The following is a 20,864-nucleotide window of genomic DNA, read 5'->3' on the forward strand; positions in this document are numbered from 1 at the left end:
CTGTTCATCATATTTAGGTTTGTCTTTCATAGGCTTCAGTTCAGGTCAAAGTCATGGAAAGAGGAGGAACAGATGGATTACATGTCAGGATTATAATGTAAAGACACCAGCTGCTAAATATAGAGAAGACACCTACATGACACGCTGCTGTCTTCATGATCAGATGAAAGAACATTAGTAGATTTAAATATGTGAGGAGTTTAGTAAAGTAGAGTGGCAGATAGGATAGAGCTGTTATTACTGGATGAGATGGACAGAGAGAACAGAACAGCATCACCACTGGATGCTACATGCTGCATGTGCAACATTAACACATAGCTGGTTGAGTCGTATCATTAAAACAATACACTGCACTTAGCTAATAGTGGTAGGTATTGAAGCTACACAATATTGATGGTTTAGCTTCTCTCCATGGGAATCTGATAACACTGACTCACGGCACAGACAATTTAATTGTGGAGACAAATGAAGGAAAAGTCAATGCTGTGCTTTACAAAATTCCCCTGACTCGATTGTGGAGGATTTTTTTAGAATAAATACACGTTTACCCATTCATTTGCAATATTTTTTGTTTTCAGACACATTCCTCTTTTTATTCCTATTATAAAGGTTAATTGTGGTTTGAAACACAGTGACATGTTTGAAAGAGATTGATAAAGAAAGTTTGGAGAAGATATACACGCTATCTATGAAGAAAAAAATCACTTTGTTACAATCATCTCACAAGAAGATGTAAAAAATATATTTTATTCCAACTTTATGGGCAACAGTGTATAATCAGCAGGAGATACATATGGATAAATATATGTTAATGCAAGCCTATGTGTGCATATTATGTAATATAAGTTAGGAATTAAAAACATAATTCTGTAACCCCAATTATTATATAATTTTAAAGGGATAGTTCACCCAAAATTCAAATTTCACTCATTATCTACTCACCCTCATGTGGACTAAGGGCTGGGAGAAGTTTCAGAGTCCTCCGTGCCTTCTCTGAATTACAGGGGGCTCTGTGCAGCATTTTATCCTGATGGTTGTGAATGGAGCTCACTTTTCTTCGTCCAAAAAGACACACCAAAAAACATCCAAATACCTCCATACTGCTCGTCTGTAATGTCCCTCTTGTATTGAAGCCCCGACATGAGAAATTGTCCCGCCAGTCAGTGCAAATCACACCGGAAGAGCAGTGAACCGAGACACTGGGAGCTTCCGCTTAAAATATAGACTTATTTAATTTTTACAATACAAGAGGGACATTACAGACGAGCAGTATGGAGGTATTTGGATGTTTTTTGGTGTGTCTTTTTGGACAAAGAAAAGTGAGCACCATTCACAACCATTATATGGACAAATACTGCTGCACGGACCCCCCGTAACTCAGAGAAGACACGGAGGACTCTGAAAATACTCACAGCTCTTAGTCGACGTGAGGGTGAGTAGATAATGAGTGAAATTTGAATTTTGGGTGAACTATCCCTTTAAGCATGTTTTGATAAATGTACACCCTAAACTTTTATACTCGTATATCCTGAAAATGAATGATATAATATTATATCCCACATAGCAACATTACTTTTGTACTTGGAGGAAAAGTAGATAGATTGTCTTCCCAGCTGCTCTGTATCTGTATGATGATGTTGTTGTTTTTCTACTGCCGGCGTTTCTTCGCTGTCAAGCACTTTGGTCTGAAACTAAACTGTCCATACAGCCAGGAGGTCAAGGTACGGCAGCTGATAAGGGCCAATCCAATAACAGACCAGAGATAAAACTGCTGCTTTTTCTGGAGAGTTGTGCATCCTGGACAACACACAAAGGGCACAGCACAACAGACACACATTTTCTCTTCTTTACAGGATTTTTATTAGTAACTTTTGATTCATTTACAAACCAAACAACACAGGACTTCATATAATCTCAATTTTTAATGTCAGCTTTTTGGACAACAACAGAACAGAACAGACAGATGGCAGCTGTGAGAGATGGAGCGACAAAGCCGGAGTACATTTCACCGAGGGGCCGCTTCTTCTCCGACATGAAACCTCCTCACACCTTGTCTTTTCAAAGTGATTAACAGCAAAAGTAATTACAAAAGGCTTTTCAACAACTAATTAGCTGGAGTGATTCCTGCCTCCTCTTCTCAAGTCTACAACTGGACACTTCAGAGGAGCAGATGTTTCATTTTTAAACAGTCCCATAAACCAATACTGCTCCTGCTCTCAGCACTGTGGCAGAGATTTTCATGTAATGAGTTCTGAATGTGGTGGGGAAAAAAAGAAAAAAGAGCCTCATTCTCAAATCCTGACACTTGCAGGACAATTTATAGCACAGTCTGCGAGCAAGTGAGTCATTTTTCACTTGTAATGGCTGCGTAATCCTACACACTGGATTTATAGAAACAATACTGACTGTCAAAAATTGTCTCAGCCAAAGTGAATTTGCTTCACCGCTCCTGCTGTACTGTAGGTCTATTTTATGAGAGCGGCTGTTTCATGAAAGAGAAGGAAAAATACAGACTCAGACTGACTATCTGAAAATATCCAGTATTAAAGACCTCAGATTAGGATCAACAGATAAAAAAAAAAAAAAATCATCATGAAATCCATAATTTCAGCCTAAAACCTTTCTGAGAGAGAAGAAAGACAGGCATGTTATCTGATGTTCCTGATGAGAGGCAGCAGACTGCAGGCTGCGGTTAGCAGGATGATGTATGGAGCGTTTAGTCCACTCACACAAGTCACTGTCAACACTTAAAACACACGCACACGCACACACACAACAGTCTTTATGTTCAAATGTACACAGAGCGGAGCGGGCTGCTGGCTGTAGAGGCCACTCAGAGAGATAATGTCTGCTGTCATAGAAAAACACCACACACACACACACACACAGGCTGGGAGAGGAGTAATGTGTGTGTGTGTGTGTGTGTATGTGTGTGTGTGTGTGTGTGTGTGTGTGTGTGTGTGTGTGTGTGTGTGTGTAAACAGATACTGTAAGTGGCCAGTGAGCAAATAAAAACACAATGGAGTAAAGTGTGTGTGTACGGAAGAGGATGAGGGTCACTGTAAAAAAAAAAAAAGTGAGTAATGAGTTTAATCTCAGAATTCTGAGATGTAAATTTGAATTCGGACTTTTTTCTCAGAATTCTGACTTAAAGGTGTACAGAAATGGCTGTTTACCGGAGTAAGGAAAACAACGGATGACGGATCTAATATCAGTGGCATGATGAATCGTGAGCAGCACCTGCATTATCCAATGTAAAAAAAAAACTACATTTTCATCCCGGATTAACTCGAAAATAGAATTTTGCAAAAAGTTTGGGCTACATCGTTCATTTTTCTTTTCTGTACACATTTAAAGTGAGAAAGTCAGAATTCTGACATCAAAACTTAAAGTCAGAATTCTAACTTTAATCTCAGTATTCTTTTTTTCTCAGAATTGTGAGATCAAAGTCAGAATTGTGAGATTTAAATTAGAATCATGACTTTTTTTTCCTCAGAATTCTAACTTTAAAGGGACAACGAGGAGTTTCTCCGTCGGCAGAACGAAAAATTCCGCGACAATAAAATAGTCTCATATTAATGTGGATGAATCTACGTTACCCACACTTGTTAATGGGCCCATTTTCGATAAATATAAAGTTTTGTCTCTATCGTTATTTTGTTATTATTAGTGGTGGTGGAAATGCTGGGCGAGCCGACCAGCGTTTCTTTACTTTCGGTTTTGCAGACGCGGGGTCATAAATGTAGTGTGAAAACACTTAGCTTTTCCAAAACTCCTCGTTTTGATCTCTTTTTTCCCCTCAGAATTCTGAGATTGAAGTAATAATTAGTGAAGTAATATAATTCTAAGAAAAAAGTCAGAACTCACTTTTTTTTTTTTTTTTCAGTGGCCCCAATTCTCTTCCGTATGTGTGATATCCGTATGTGCTTTTACAAACCATGATTTTTCCCTATGTTAAATGCAAACAGGAAACATACACAGAGACAACGAACCATACCTACGCTGCATCTTTACAAGCTAACATTACCTGGCTTTAGCTTTAGCTGCACATCTTGCATTTCCTTGTACTTGGACTACGGCTACAGGCGCCTGTGTGAGGGGAAATGGTGTAACTGCTGTAGCTCTTAATCCAACAGGCTGGAGACTGTAAAGCCATGCTAGCAGCTATATGAGGCTGTAGGCTACTTAGCATTTAGCTCGGAGTAACTGCTACAGTGTCTTTAGTTTAGCCTGTTCACATTTAACAACTGGAACATCAGCGCTAAAAACAAACTGCAGCCGAGACTGACGGGAATGTCACTAGTTCAAAAAGCAACAATTTGGACATACTGATAATAATAACGTTATAATGGCAGTCATTTCAAACAAATGTTAATCTTACAAGGATCAGAGTTCACCTACAGTGCACCATGGACATATTACAGAAGAGCCAACAGCATCATCCACCTCAAACTGCACAGCTGAAGTGTTTCCAGTTGACACTAAGTGATGGGTGGGGTGGGGGGCATCTCACTGATGCTACTATAAAGGCACACATAACTTTAAAGAGGAACTATGCAGGATTTGTAGCTTAACTATGCTACATTTTTACCATAATTAAACAGCTTTAGAGTAATTGTGATGGTTTAATAAATGTTTAATAATTTAATAGTTTAATAATAAACTTGTTATGAGGGACAATGGTGGCTCTCTGCCTTCTACAAGCATTTCACTAATTGCATCTCTTGGCTGAAAACCAAACTTGTAAGATCAGCGTCGCCGCCCCGGTGTTTGTCTCAGCGGCACCGCCACACAAACGCGCCCTGTAACCGGTAATCTCTTGTTTATTATTATATAAGCTACACAAATATACACGTTGTAACATCATATAACGTTATGTACCGCTCTACTGACTGATTTGATTTCTCGCCGGCTTCATTGTAAACAAATGCACATGGCCAGAAGGAGGGTTAGCAAAACAGTGGAAAAGCGACCGGACTTAGGCTACATAGTTCCTCTTTAAAACACGATGAATCTACACACTTGCTCAATGCTTTTCAACTTCAAAAGTCAGGTCGGCCACCTTTTAGTGTCCCCTGGAAACACTGAGGATTTTCAAGCTGATGACTGACTGTGTGTGTCTGTTTGATGCTTCAACATGGTTCTGCAGACACTTCACTAAAAGACAGCAGAGGTCAACAAGACAGCAAGAGCAACAGCAACTTTGGGTAATGACTGCAGTTCGCTAATGATGAGAAAGTGGATGAAATATAATGAATTCCCACAGACTGTAGTTTGTCAGGTGGAGTAAATCCTTTGTCCTTTCTGACTTTTTTTTTGTTTTGTTTGAAAAGACAAAGACACAAAGAAAAAAACAAATCACTTTCACTCCAAAGCATAAAAGAATACAAACATATCAGTAGGTGCATGAGGAGAAATTCAATGTGGACAATTTAATGGTCTAAATTGCACTGGGATCCAAAGCTGCAACAATATGAATTACTTTCAATGACAAAATCTAAATTCCAACAGGTACGAATTAGAAAACATTTCAAATGTTCTTTTTCTCTCTGATTCACAGCTTTGGTTTCTTCTTTTTTCTTTTTTACTCTTTACAAAACTGTCAATGTAAAAATAACAAAAAGGATTCCTGACAGCAGTGACGGGGGAGGCTACTGCCGTGGCAACAGTGAACACACAACATGTCCGACGACACAAACACAAGATTTGAAAAAATCACATTTTTGCATGTAAACGGTGAGAAGGCAAAGAACCTCATTAATTAACATCATTTGTCAAAATATATTGTATATATATATAGAGAGAGATATATAAATACAAACAGGCAATAAAAAGAACAAATAAAAAGGGACTGTGTCGCTGTGATCGATTTTGCTCCCAGTGTATGTACAATCAAGGCTTACAAAGCTCATAAATTCAGGGATTAAATCACACACCGACACCTCTGCCTCTGTAAAGCAAACACTCGTTCTTCTCTGCTTTCCCTCTTTCATCCATCAGTTCATCCATCTCTCCTCACGTGTGCATTAATTTAAATCAGACGCCTCCACCTCCTACACCAAATACTCATCTATATCATTTCTCCATCCGTTTTCAAACGCTCCGTCTTCCCTCCGTTTGTCCGTCTTTTCCTCTTCCGCTTTTTCACTCCATCTTGGACATCTCAAACTTGGTTGTCATGGTTTCCTGCAACAGGGGAGACACACACCGTCATTTTGAATGAATTTTTAAGGGAAGTGGAGTGGCTGAGCAATCTAGCCATTCAATAGCAAGGTGAATTTATGAATGAATCAGTTGGATTTCTGTGAGGTGCTTCTGCTGAATGGGAGATATCACGGTTTTTCACAAATATCCTCAGCACCCTCAGTTCATTTACAGCAAAGCCATCATTAACATCCGTATAAAAAAATAAAAAGTACAGCAGTTATGGCAGCTCATAGGGCGGGAAATTGATAAGATTCTGTCTATCAATAGAAATAACAGCTCTTGGCAATGGCATATCTGATATGTCCATCACTGACTAGTTAAAAAGAAAACTTCACCAAACGCTTCTCAGTTGGATCACGGATAAAGTTTCATCTAAGGTTCAAGTTCAAGATGATGCTATTCATGGGTTGCAGTGACGTCACCTCGAAGGGACCGCCGCCATATTTGTGTCCGATTTGACAGTTCTCCTCATATGACAGCATGCAAACCCCAGGATGGAAATGACAGTTTCTTGACAAAATGACAGGGTTTCATACATCCTGTCTGGGTTTATATCTCTATAACAACAGACTAACTCTATATTATCCCACTTATTACAGTTTATTAATTAATTAATTAATTTTAGACGTTTTGTTGATCAAAGTCCTTAGTCCGGTCACTTCTCCGCTGTTTGCTCCTCACCCTCCTCTCGGTCGACTCGTGTGTAGTTGTTTTCAACGAGCTTTTGATAATCAATCAGTAGATTGATGAATTATCATGTAAATGTTACGATGTGCGCATTTATGTCGTCCTGTCTGTCATAAGAGATGACGGTTACGGGACACGTTTGTGTCACGGACTCGCGGTGGCACAGACACAGCTGGTCACAGCTGTGACACAGCGCTGGCCCGTCCGCTCTGTCCGCTCTGATCGCAGGTTTGGTTTCCAGCAGCGGTGAGGGAGGCAGAGAGCCTCCACTCTCCCTCTAACAAGCTACACGTCATTTCTCTAACATCACAATTAGTCTGAAGCTGGTAAAAATGAAACACAAGGTAAAAATCCTTGGTAGTTCTTCTGCCCTGCTCCGCTGATCAGAGCGGCGTCCCTAGCAACGGCCCGTTTTCCTTAGCAACGGTCTGTTATACAGAAATAAAAGACCCTAAATGCAGAATCAGTGAGTAATTAATAAGAAAGTAATCAAAATGCAGAATTCAATATATCCATGTTGTTAAAAAAAAAGTTAATCCACTCTTTTAGTGAGACTTGTCACAGCCCACGCTGCACTGATAGATACCTGCAGTCAACTATTTATTCTGCCTATAACTTTACGTCTTTTGGGATGGAATAAAACTGCAGTCCGGGGTTTCTTTGGCGACTGCTATCACAGCCAACAGCACAATATAATCCTGGCATCTTTCAAATAACGTCAATTTTCGGTCTCTTGCTGATTTCCTCCTACTACTCCACTTGTTCTGGTAACGTGACGCTGTGATCTGAGCCCAGATCGCCCTGATTCGGACACAAATATGGCGGCGCGGAAACACAGTGACGTCATGTGAATCTAATGAATTCTTAGAACGTGTGAATTTTATTTTATTTTGTACATTTATTTTTACTTGTATAGGATGTGACTCTTGAATATCTCGCCTGTGCCAATATGAATCTGAAGATGGATGTGAGCCAAATGTTTGTCTGTATGTGTTCTTGTTTAAAAATTCAACACATAAAAAAATAACATCCACATAAAAAGACGTTCAGCATTTTGAATCACTTGATTTAAAGGTCCAGTGTGTAAAATGAGGGGGAAACAGTGACATCTAGCTTTCCGATTCTATTATTTATCTATTAAATAATTATATTGTTTATTTATAAGAAACTCTTGAAACGTGCTCTCTGGTTGGCTGGATTTTCCATTCTGTACAAACATGGCAGCGCAAGATGGCGACACTCTCTAAGCAAGACCCTTGCTATATAGGCTATATGTAAAAGAAGAATTATAAGGCTGCGATAACCAAACAGGTTTTTATTTTATAGCGATTATACACTTATACAAATATATTCATTGGTAGTAGATTCAGATTTTGCCAATAAAACTTGACAAATATTACACACTGGACCTTTAAAACACTGAAAAACTCCTCAGTTTCCATGTTTTTCCTTGTATGAAGGCCTAAAGTTGTTATTAATCTACACTCAGCATCTTTTCTCTCCATCTTTATTCAGTTTCCAGGCTATTTCATGGATGTGACAGCTCAGTATTTCAGACTTTCTGAATCACTCCATCCTCACTGACCCCCTCCCCCACCCTCCCCCCCCTCCTCCCCCTCCCTCGGCGAGGGGGTCGACATCGTTAAGCCGATTCCTTTGTAAACAGATGAGTGAAGGATGAGATCACGGTCGACACGAAGAAGCCAATTTGTCCGGCTTTTTTAACGAGGAGCCGCCGTGCTTCTTTGTTTCAATACTGATTTATGTTTTTATATAGATTGATGGAGAAGTGCATTGGGAGGGAGGTGACAACCAAACGAAGACAAATGTGTTTTGGGGAAATCTACAGAATTAATACAACATACTCATATTTGATGTCAAAATCAGTAACGTGATGGATGGGGGATGCCGAGGAGGAAAAACTGATTTTATTTCAATTTGATCATATCAGCTGATTAGAGTGAGACACCATTAGGTTACAATAGTGAACTTTTTTGACTATGTTTTGATTTTTTAAGATACTGGATATTGGGTTTTCATTAAATGTAAACCATAATCATTACGATTAAAAGAAATAAAGACATAATATGAGTTTCACTGTTTGAATTGAACTACTGAAATAAATGAACTTTACCATGATGTTCTCATTTATTGAGATGCACCTATTAGGGATGTCACGATTATAAATTTTCTTGGTACAATTATTGTCAGAGAAATAATCACGGTGTTACGATTATCACGATTATTACGCATTAATTAATTTCACAACACTATGAATGTGTAAAATCAAATATAGTCAAAATATAATTACATTACTCATTGTTTACACAAAATATTTCAAGTATCCTATTAATATATGACCAATTCTTAATCCCAGGGGAAATGTTTGAAATATTCAGGTCATAAATTGTCATCTATACCAAATGTTTGCGTTTATTTTAATCCTTTGTTTTGTTTTGCTTTTTTATTTTTATTTAAATGACAAGCTAACATTTAAATTCCCACCAATTCAATGTTACATTAGATAAATGGACCAGTATCTGTGCATTTACCTTTATTTTGGCGCTCATCTGCCAATAAGGTTCCAACATCAAATTTTTGTGAAAGTAACGGTATTTAGTAATCTTTATGATCAATTAATTGTGGCGTTTAATACCACGATTAATTGTAAAAACAAGTAATTGTGACATCCCTAGCACCTATACATTATGGTAATTAATTCACGGCTGTATTTAGTCGCCAACAAATGCACTTTTTCCAATACTATTTGCTCAAACACAGTGAAAAGGTGACATGTAGGTCAGAGTTGTGCCATTTTTAAACTGGGAGATTGCCCTTGGGGTGGTGGCAGGCCGAGGCAACGTCCCTCCTTAATCAGGATCAATTACATAATTTGTCATAGTTGGAGATAATGAGCAGGTTGGGTTGAGAAGATCCCTCTTAAATAACCAGAGTGGATTACACAGTCGGCCATCAGGACACGATTATTAGGAGGTTCATGCAAACGTTTCCCCTTCATTACATCTGCTAATGAGAGAGATGTGTTCAACTGGTGCTGGTTGTACTGGTTGTTCCTCACGTCAAGCAGCTTCAGTTTAAATTTAAACATGAAAAGACTGACGTGATGGGGAAAAAAGTGTGTTTTCATCATTATACTTAAACATTATTCTGTACTGGTAGAAACTAGGGCTGTCAGACTCAGAACCAACTTCGCTATTCAAACAGAATTTGAATTATTTTCAAAATGAGAACATTCAAAGCTGAAAACGGACATTCGAATGAGTGCCTTCCGCAACGATGGAAATAAACGTAGTGCGTCGCAACGTTCGGGGTAGTAAACATTTTTTTTATTGCCCGTTAATTCGGCTGGGGCGATGCGGGTTCGTTTTATCGATGCGTGTTCGATCCGCGGACCATTTATGTGCCGATCCCGGATCAACTGCGATCGACCACTACTTATAATCTTTCGATTTCCCTTCCTGAAGTTTTATATTGAGTTGTTAAAACTTAAATGTGTTGCAAATGTTACATAACAGATTTGGTGTGAATGCCCTTTAGTGGACGTGGGATGTAATAATTAGCTGGTATACTGTAGGTGTATATAATGAGCTAAAAAAAAAATACACACATTAATAATTCTAATATAATTTGAATATTTAAAGGTACATTGTGTAGGAATTACTCCCATCTTGTATATCGCAAGCAACTCAATCGTATTTTTCACGCTGCATTCACGTGAAATTGGGCAGACGGCAGAGGGACGACAGCCGCTGCGGCTGCACGTAACGGCATGAACAAGCCTCTATGTAAACAAGTGGTCCGTCAGCACGAGGCAAAACAATACACGTTTGAACGAAATAATCGATTTTCCTGAATAGATAACAGGAGAAGTTACCACAGGCGTAACATCATGGTGATAGGCCCCGGTGCAAATATTTTTTTTGTGCCCCTACTCGCCGCCCTAAACAGAAGCGCACACGGAGACCACACGCTGCTCAGACTCACGTGCGTACTCTTTCCGTGTCGGTCCCGACAGTATAATACCGACGTATTTTTTACGTGTCAGGACCATAGACTGTATAAAGGTCCGGATCGACTTGGTACTGACTTGGTATCAGTTCTCTCACCCTGCAAACCAGCGTTGAAGCACCACGGACAGCAGCTCCCTATCAACACTTATCTAACAGCCTGCCCTGACCTGGGCTCAAACCGACAGGTAGCCTATCAAGGTGATTGGACAAATTATCATTTCCTCCTCCCATACTAGCCGCTCAGCGTTACCTTACCGACCCGCCCCGAGCTATTCCATTCACAAAACAGGGGCCTGTGGCAATTCTGGACAGCTGTTTTTTTTTTCTCTTCCTTCATGGGCCCCAGTGCAGCTGCACCGGTTGCACCGTCGATATTTACGCCACTGGAAGTTACACAATGTCCCTTTAACATCATGCTGGGTACCTTGATCATACAAATCCGTTGTTTTTAAAATCGGGTATTTTAAGATTTGAGGACCTGGTCAAATTCAAAACAGGTCAGATTTTGTTTAAAGCCTGGAATAGGTTGCTACCAATAAACATCCAGAAAATGTTTATGGTCAGAGAAAGCATATATGATTTAACTCATTGAGTGCTGCGCTCCTTTCCAAAGTTTTAGTCAAGTGTACCGGCAATTTAGACCATTTTTGACTTTTTATGTAGAGCCACAGTGTATTCTATATTATTGCCACCAACACATACTGTGGCTCAATTGAAAGGTTTACCTTAATGCTTCAAGTGGCCACAAACCGTTTGTTTCTACGTGCCTCCGTTCCTGAGAAAAGTCAAGCTAAACATGGCTGGGTTTCACCAAAATCCCTCCTTTTTTTCTAGAAAAGGAGATAGAGCGTCTTTTATGAAAGTTGCGCTGTTTGTGTCTGTCGCTCTTCTCACACTCGCATTTCTGGATCAAAGGGCTCGTATAAGATAAATATATACAACAATGGTTGTTCTATTCACAAAACCACCATCGGGGGCGGGGGGGGCGCCACTAAACAACAATAACACAGACGCACCGTGCCGTGTCACAGCTTCTCCCCGCGGAGCGTGAGGGTCAGTCGGCCACCGCGGCTCGGGAAGACCGGTCCCGCCGGTGGTCGCGGTCCTTCTGTGGTACGGGTCGGTGATGCCGGTCTGCTTTGGCCCAGAGACCATCAGATTTTACCCCGGGAGGACTTTGGGGAGGACACGGTGTTGCTCCAGCTGAAGACCGGGCGGACTGTCGGCTGAGAGCTTCCTGTTTCTGCTCCGAGCAGCTCGAGCAGCTGGAGCAGCAGCGCGGGTGAGAGCTGCGCTGCATCTGCATGCAGAACTCGTTTGCAGAAGCCGAGTTATGATAAAAACTTCCAGATCATGAGCTGTCATGTGACTTTGATCGTCATCTATTTCAGTTCTCCTCGTCGTAGAGTCCCCAAATTTACATATAATGTGTATTAAAGTGTCTATTTTCATAATTTAAAAAAAAAGCAAAAAACGTAAAATTACGTTGTTGGCACTCAACGCATGGGAACGAAAAACGAGAAATTACGTGGTTGGCACTCAATGAGTTAAGAGGGAACTGTAACTTTAAACAATCTACCATCCATTCTACCCTGAAAAGTTTTAGCATCTATTTTTGTGGTGTTAAAATGTGGAATAGACTAGATGAGGATATAAAAATGTGCAATAACTTAAAACAATTTAAAAGTAAGTACAAACATACACTCTTGGACAGCTATAAAGAACTGGACAGCTAATTTTACTCTTTTTTTATAATCATGGTCTTATTTCATATTAAAGCAATATGTTTTTAATCTTCTGAATTGTATGGAACTACAGATGTACTGTACGAAATGAATCACAATGTGGCGGGGGGGCTGAACTTGATAAGCTTTGCTTCTTTCAGCCCCTTCTCAAACTTGCACAGTATCATTGTTGTTTTGTTTCTTGTTACATTGATTGTTTGTCTTTTGATCTGCTTGTTTGAGACAAATAAAAATCAAATCATCAAATCAAATCAACATAATAAGTATTAGGGGGAAAGATTGACAGCCCTGGTAGAAACCTTCCTTCATTGGTTCCCTCCATCTATCCCTCCTTCACTTGTTCTATTCTGTCCCTACAACACAGGGGTTACACACACAGGGCATCAGGACCGAGGACTATTTTCTATGGATTTAATATCTCTCAGTGTGCATACAGCAGCTTACATAAGAAATTGATTTTACATAAGAGGCACTTCAGTGATTGTTGGATCACTTAAAAAGCATGTGCCTAGAGATCAGAGTAAATAATTTTGGAAATGGTCCCGAGTAAACAGTGGAGAGAAGAAAATAAACACAAGCAGCTTTAACACACACACACACGCTTGTTTCCAGCAGATAAATCATGGGATTCCTTAGATTGTGTGCATCTTTGTGATCAAGATTGATGCGTTAAGCTGCTGCAGCACCGCCACATTGTCCCGCTTGCCATGACAACAAGAGAAGAGGATAAACAACTGGATGATGTAACCGTGGCAACTGATGCTCTCTGCTGGCTCTTTGCTGCCCCCTGCTGCACACTCGTGATAAGAGTGGTGTGTGTGTGTGTTTGTGTGGAGATTGTGTCATACTTTATCTCAGTACAACAGAAGAGATCAAACATTCTACGATGTGAAAATGATTCATCTGCACTTTTACCGTTTTAAGTATGAACAAAGTCAACTGGCTGTTTTACAAAAGCTGCCATGTTCTCTTCTTCTTCTAGAAGTCGGTGTATTTCTGCTGTTTTCAGGTAGTTTTCTAGGAGCAGGTGATGCACATCTGTCTCTACCTGACATTTAACAATCCACTAAATGCCAATTCGGCAGCAGAGAGAGTGGTTTGGACTCCAAGCAAACTAAAAAGCCCCGTTTGGAAATACTTCGGATTTTGGTCAGTAGATGGAGCGGTAATTTGATCACTGTACAATTAGTGCGATTTACCACATTTGGCATTTATTAGCTGTGTGTGTGTGTGTGCTGGGTTGCATGTGCAGGTGGAGGGGCTGACTGACAGAGATGAGAGTTAAAAGAAAAACACTATATATTTAAGCAATATATCACGACAGGCCGTGGTATATGCTCATTATATGTGTTTTTTTTAAAGCGAATATTCGAACATGATTTTGGAGCAATTTTGACAGCCCTACGGAGAACTGCACCCTGCACCGGCACTTTAACTCAGTATCCTCACACCGACATGGCATTTTGCACAGACTTGGCACTTCAATACTTTTAGAATTATCTGGTTATGCCTCTCTCGTGCTGTCCTTTTTTATTATTCTATTTGTTTATGAACTTTATTAATTAATTCCCTTTCTTTAACCTACAGTATCTGTTTAAATGACTGTCTTCTGCCTCTCTTTTTAACTGTTGCTGTTTTAGACAACTGAATCTCCCTAAGGGGATAAATAAAGGTTTCAATCAATCAAACTGAAAAAAGATATGCGACTGTCTTAGTGCGTTTGTCTGCACATTTGAGTTGATTTTCAGTTGTCTCCAACTGCAGTTCTTTCCAGATTAAAGACATTAAGAGTGATTTGACAAAATAAAATAGGTTAAATTAATGGTAAAGACTGTGTAGAACTTCTATCTAATGAACTGACTCTGAATCTATCACACAACTGATACTGTCCACACTAAAAGACTCTTGTTTTCTATTTATTGAATTCTCAACAGCTCATGTTGAATCCTAACCTCCTGTCTGTGTGAGGTTACATGACAGTTTACTAACGAAGTGAGAAAAGCAGACATCTTACCTCATCAGAGTCCAGCAGGGGGGGCAGGGCGCTGTGGAGAGAACAACTCTCAGCATCAGCATCACAATGGCAATAATGTTGAACAGTGCTCATCTGTGACAGAACATCTCTACAGAACTGGGCTGACTTCGTGCTCATGACGACTTACACGTCGGCCATAGACGATGGGATGTTCTCCTCCACCCACTTCAGATCCTCATCCTGAAAGAACAAACAACGAAATCACAGGATTCAGTCGAAAACCAGTCCGACCCATGTGAGTCCTGTCTGAGCCCAGTCCATTAACTGTATTAATGGGCCCATGTCTGACTGAAAGGGATAGTTCAACATTTTGGCAAATTGGCCCATTGCCATAATCCCTATAGTTTTAGCAGCAGGATCGTTACCTTTAATTGTCGGTGCAAGCTATTTTTAGAATGGCGGAGCAGAGCCGTGAGCTGCTCAGAGCTACGCTACGGAGGTTCATGGGATTTCTCTACGAGACAGAGATGTTTTTGAGGCAAATGCAGAGACTGCTTGCCGAAAACTGCCCCCGACGGAAACGCGCATCGGCAGTTTTGCATGAATTTACCTCGAAAACAACTCAGTCTCATAACGCTCCGTTATTATCTCATAGCGTGGTGAATGTGCAGCTCACAACTTGTCCACCAGAGCGTTGTGGAGTTGTTGGATTGTGTATTTGATGAGTTTGATGAGGGAAACCAAGAAATCCCATAATGAGCCTCCGTAGCGTAGCTCTGTGCAGCTCACGGCTCTGCTCCGCCGTTCTAAAAACAGCTTGCACCGATAATTAAAGGTAACGAACCTACTGCTACGACTATAGGGATTATGGCAATGGGCCAATTTGTGAAAATGCTGAACTATCCCTTTAAGTTGGCTGTGCTGGCATGTATCATGTAACAAAGTGCATGTATATTATAACCTGAGCCTGACCCGGCCTGGGCCTGAAAGCATTTAATCATCACTCACCACTTTGTTGGGTTTGACTGTACCGTTGGTCTCGTTCTTCATTCCTCTCATCTTCATCCCCTCTAAAACGCAAACACAGAGAAATAAGAAATAAAGTTTGTTAAGCGGTAGAATAAGCAGTAAAACCGACTGTGATGAATTAACAGATTTTTTTAAATTAATGAACGGTGGAATAGAGAAAGAGGTGAGGTACAAAGGGAGAGAGGAAAGGATGAAAGTTTCTGACCAAAAGCCTCGTTCATCATGGGCTCCTTCTCCTCTTCCTCACTCTCTTCATCCACCAGAGGACTGAAAGCGTACCTGACACACACACACACACACACACACACACACACACACACACACACACACACACACACACACACACACACACACACACACACACACACACACACACACACACACACACACACACACACACACAGAGAGACAAATTGGCTTGATTGCAGTTGAAAACAGAGAAAGTGTCAAAGTAACAGCAGCAACCTCGGCGCACGTCACCTTACCTCTGGTTATTGGCCGACGGTCGCCATAGGAACATGATGACCAATAAGATGGTGGAAAACAAGAAGCGCCAGAATGCGTCATCTATCCACAGCTCCCTCCAGTCCTACACACACACACACACACACACGGAGAGAGAGAGAAAGAAAGACGGGTTTAACGGAAATACTTAAAATCACATCACATCCACAGGGTTTGAATGCAGCCGAGTTCACAATGAAACTTTTTATGTTTCTCTTTTTTTCAGTAGAAGCAACAACTTTAAACGTAGTCCATTAAAACTTGTGCTGTGCTCGCCTTGTTTGGCTTTTGTTCAGCACTTGGTTTCTTTTACTGCTCTTTACAACGTCGCACCCACGCACTTCCACACTCACCCACACCACTGATTCATTTAGATTTCTTTTTTATGTTAACTTGTCTTCAATAAAGATTCTGTTAATTGGCTGCTGTGTGCATCTCCCTCCTTTGCCTCTGATTTGCTTTGTTGTGTGTCGGCGCTCTGATGTGGGATTTTGTGAGTTGTCTTTTGTCTTTTGTTGTTTAAATCTGGTAAATTCATCCCGCGGGCCGGATTGGACCCTCTGGCGGGCCGGTTTTGGCCCGCGGGCCACATGTTTGACACCCCTGATCTAGAGACAACTTATTATTAAAGGTATAATGTGTAGGAATTCCCCCCATCTAGCGGTGCGGTTGCATATCGGAACGTATTCTTGATGTTGCATTCACGTGAAATCGGGCAGACGTCAGACAGACAACAGTGGTGGTCCGCCAGCACGAGGCAAAACAATACAGGCCTGACAACATGTTGTCATGGTGATGTGGTATTGTTTTACCGTCTTTCTCTGGTGGAGTAAAATGACATCCGGTTGGTTTGCCGACGGCCGTCTGCCTGACTGCACCTGAATGCAACACCAGTGCCTCCGTCCTTCCTCACACTACACAGTGGTGACAGTTTTAACAGGCCGTTTCCGTGGTTACCTACGGTCACGATGCAACATGGCCGCCTCGGTTCGGTGCGTCGCCCACTTATGTATTTGTAACGACTTGTAACAACTCATTCTAAGGAACCAGAAAGCTTTCATTTGTATGCGGCTGTGATTCACCTTCAGTGAAATACGTATTTATGAAAGACATGTTTGATTTTTGTTAATAAAAAGCCAAATAAGTTAAAAACAGGGCTTTAAAGAGACCAAACCAATGTGTAAACTAAAACTCAGTCAAATGGCTTGCCACTGACCAATTGGGGAACTCTATCACTCAGTCACTCAGTCAGTCAGTCAGTCACAGATTGTCAGGATTAGTTAACTAGTTATTATTTATAATAGTTTCCAGATATATGTAGTCTGTGTGGTTTTTTTTGTTTAACATTTTTACACAATAAGGAATGAACTATCTGCAAAATGTCTCTTACATCTACTTCCATCAACCACAGTATGATTACAATACATCAGTATCAACTGCAGAAAGCTACTTTTGATATCAATTTTTAATTTACTGTAATGTATTAAGCCAATGAGTGTTTATCTTTCAAACATACAAAAATAAATAATCAATAGAACACAAATACATCTGTTAACACAAAAAGAAGCTTTTCCACTGAAGCTTCAATAAATGATGCAGAAATTGAATTTGTACCTGAAACCAAATTTCTTGGAGCTATCATTGATGATAAATTAAATTGTAAATCACACATAAATTATGTCAAATCCAAAATGTCAAAATCCATTGCAATTCTTTATAAAGCCCAAGCTTTCCTCTCTCAACAATCACTAGTCACATTATATTATGCATTAATTGCCCCTTATATGACATATTGCTTTGAGGTCTGGGGAAACACATACAGAACAAATACAAATTCTATTTTTTTATTGCAAAAAAAGGCTATAAGAATCATCAGTAATAAACCTTTCCGTGAGCCGACCAACTCACTATTTAGTCGCCTGAATATTAACATCTGGAATAATTGTCCTGAAAATATTAAATTATGCTGTACTCTAGTCAGCTTTAAAAAACTTTATAAGAACATCATAATTTCTCGTTACAGTATGGAAAATTAAGTTCAATGATTTTGTACTATTTTGGGTTATGCGCTGTGTACAATTCTTTATTTTGTTGTGATCAGAAATTTAAGTGTACTGATTAATTTCAAATGTCTGTGATCTGATCCTTTTGTATTAAAGCAGAAGTAAGTGATCCGGTCGTTTTCGCTAATGCTGCGTTCCAGGCAGGCTTTTGAAATCGTAAATTACAGCTTCAAGTCACAACTTACGACTTTGTAGCGTTCCAGGCAACCCACTCGTGTTTTTCCGACCTGTTTTACCGGTGAAAGTCACTATGACGGCCACTCGTAACTTCTGACCCGTGAACTCGTACCAGATCGAACTGGTACCACTTCACGGTCGGAAAAATACGAGTTTCCTTGAACGCACCATAACAGTCCTCGTCGCTACGTCACCACATTCACGGCGTTCCTTGGCTGCACACACAGCCCTGCATGCCGTTCTCTCTCCTCATTGGATAAAAACTGTAGGATACGATAAATGTTTTCTCCTCGGCTCAGAGCAGAGCAGAGTGACTGACAGACCCGTGTTTCAGTCCAAACACTCTATGTAAGTGATTGCTGTCGGAAGATATAACTATTTAAGACTTATATTAACACAAATATATCACTCACTTCTGCTTTAATGCGTATATATATTTTTATTTTTATTATTATTTTTTTTTTAAGGTAAAAGGGGTAGGGGTATATAAGCTTTGGCTTCAACCTACACCCTTTCGGTTATATAAGCTTGATATATACCGAAATAAATAAATAAATAAATTCATTCATTCATTCATTCATTCTTTCTAGAAAAATCAACGTATACTCACAGACAGACATTTAGACATCCTGAAGGTCTTGGTTGTCCAGATGATGAAGATGACAGATGCTGAAAAACACAAGCACACACACACACACACACACACAACACTTTAAAGACCTGAGATGTGTTATTACGATGATTACATGTCGTTATTGTAAACTTAAGAGTATTTTTCATACCTATGACGGCGAAGATGAGCGTGTTGGTGAAGTGCCTGTAGAGAGAGAGCTTCACCACGTTCCTCCTGAGCCGCAGCAGCTTCATGGTCTGAGCCAGACTCACGAAGATGTGACCACACAGTCAAGGAAACATCGACCACCACAGTGAAAACAAACTCATCGTTTCATTACATTACTACGTTTAGGTCCCGAGTGAAGACAAAACTCAGCTGTTAGCGGTTAGCTGTTTGGTCTGCGACAGCGTTCAAGGAGGGAAGACACAACTATGAGAGGAGAAGCACCGACAGTCTGTGGGTCCCTTCTACAGGATGAATATTGTGTTCATCTATCACTTCTAATATTTATCACTTTTTCATATAGACATTTGAAATAAGCAGCCAAACATAAGTGAACTCACTAACTTAATTCAGGTGTTTATTACATGACATTCACATTAAGGCGAGACACTACAAGTGAACTGTCCGACTCATTAGGCTGTTTCTCTTTTTCGTTAGCACTTCTTGTTTCTGTTTTTGTTTGTTACTGTACTGATACTGTGTGTGTCCACTACACACAGTATATGACAATCAACATCTTGCTGCTATGAGCACTTTGCACTTTGCCTACCTCATACATGTTGTAGTCTAAGTGTTGTCCATTGTCAATCTGTATCTGTTTATGCCTCATCTTTGTATAATAGCTTGTATTCTGTGTGTTTTACTACTTTTATGTTATGTGTAGAGACTACAGATGGAAATTAGCTGGGAGCTAAATCTGGTGCAACCATCTTTTCATTTTTTCCTTTAAATGATTAATGTAATTGCACATTGTCCCTTATTAAACTAATAAACTAAACTTAACTAACATACACTACTCACAAAAGGACTTTCAGGTGAAACTTATGGAAAATGTGAGAAGTTCATGCTACAGTGATATTATATCATGAAAATAGAGCATTTAAAGAGGGAGTAGCCTACGAGATTCTAGAAAAACAGTTGGAGCGCAGGAATACGCAACGCTCCTTCTTTCTGCCATAACGCTGCTGCAACTGTCTCGTTGTATTTAGCAAGCTAGCATAAGACTAATTGGTAAACTGTTATAGGGGCGACTCAAAGAATCTAAAATCTGTTATTACAGCCAATATGTAGGAGGAAACGTGCGTATTTGCTTTCCAGAAATGTTGTTGACATATTAAAGGGATAGTTCAACATTTGGCAAATTGGCCCATTGCCATAACCCCTATAGTCATAGCAGTAGGTTTGTTACCTTTAATTGTCGGTGCAAGCTGTTTTTAGAACGGCGGAGCAGAGCCGTGAGCTGCTCAGAGCTACGCTACGGAGGCTCATTATGGGATTTCTTGGTTTCCCTCATCAAACTCATCAAATACACAATCCAACAACTCCACAACGCTCTGGTGGACAAGTTGTGACCTGCACGTTCACCACGCTATGAGAGCCTCTGTATCGTAGCTCTGAGCAGCTCCGCTGTTCTAAAAACAGCTTGCACCGACAATTAAAGGTAACAAACCTACTGCTATGACTATAGCGATTATGGCAATCGGCCAATTTGCCAAAATGTTGAACTATCCCTTTAAAGTAACACGATTTAACAGAGGAGATTTTAGATATCTCTTTTTATCACTCCATAAATGAGAAAAAGTACTGTCACCAGCCCTAAAAAAATAT

At 40.1% G+C, this 20,864-nt stretch overlaps 1 protein-coding gene across 2 annotated transcripts in view; it reads right to left on the reverse strand.

Annotated features, from left to right (window-relative positions):
* Positions 1 to 4,903: 4,903 nt before the first annotated feature.
* LOC310995926 (transmembrane protein 87A) overlaps positions 4,904 to 20,864 on the reverse strand; it is a 45,533-nt gene continuing 29,572 nt past the window's right edge. The window contains exons 14-21 of one of the 2 annotated variants that reach the window (XM_083985138.1): positions 19,201 to 19,307; positions 19,029 to 19,087; positions 16,160 to 16,263; positions 15,880 to 15,953; positions 15,654 to 15,715; positions 14,833 to 14,885; positions 14,685 to 14,715; positions 4,904 to 6,186 (exon numbers count right to left, since the gene is read on the reverse strand). In XM_083985138.1, the coding sequence (XP_083841264.1) occupies positions 6,145 to 6,186; positions 14,685 to 14,715; positions 14,833 to 14,885; positions 15,654 to 15,715; positions 15,880 to 15,953; positions 16,160 to 16,263; positions 19,029 to 19,087; positions 19,201 to 19,307 (532 nt within the window). In that variant the 3' untranslated portion in view covers positions 4,904 to 6,144. The remainder of the gene's footprint in view (positions 6,187 to 14,684; positions 14,716 to 14,832; positions 14,886 to 15,653; positions 15,716 to 15,879; positions 15,954 to 16,159; positions 16,264 to 19,028; positions 19,088 to 19,200; positions 19,308 to 20,864) is intronic. The other variant, XR_014595863.1, reaches the window with a different exon arrangement.

This window comes from Trachurus trachurus (assembly GCF_905171665.1).
Source record: "Trachurus trachurus genome assembly, chromosome: 13".
Taxonomy (NCBI): domain Eukaryota; kingdom Metazoa; phylum Chordata; class Actinopteri; order Carangiformes; family Carangidae; genus Trachurus; species Trachurus trachurus.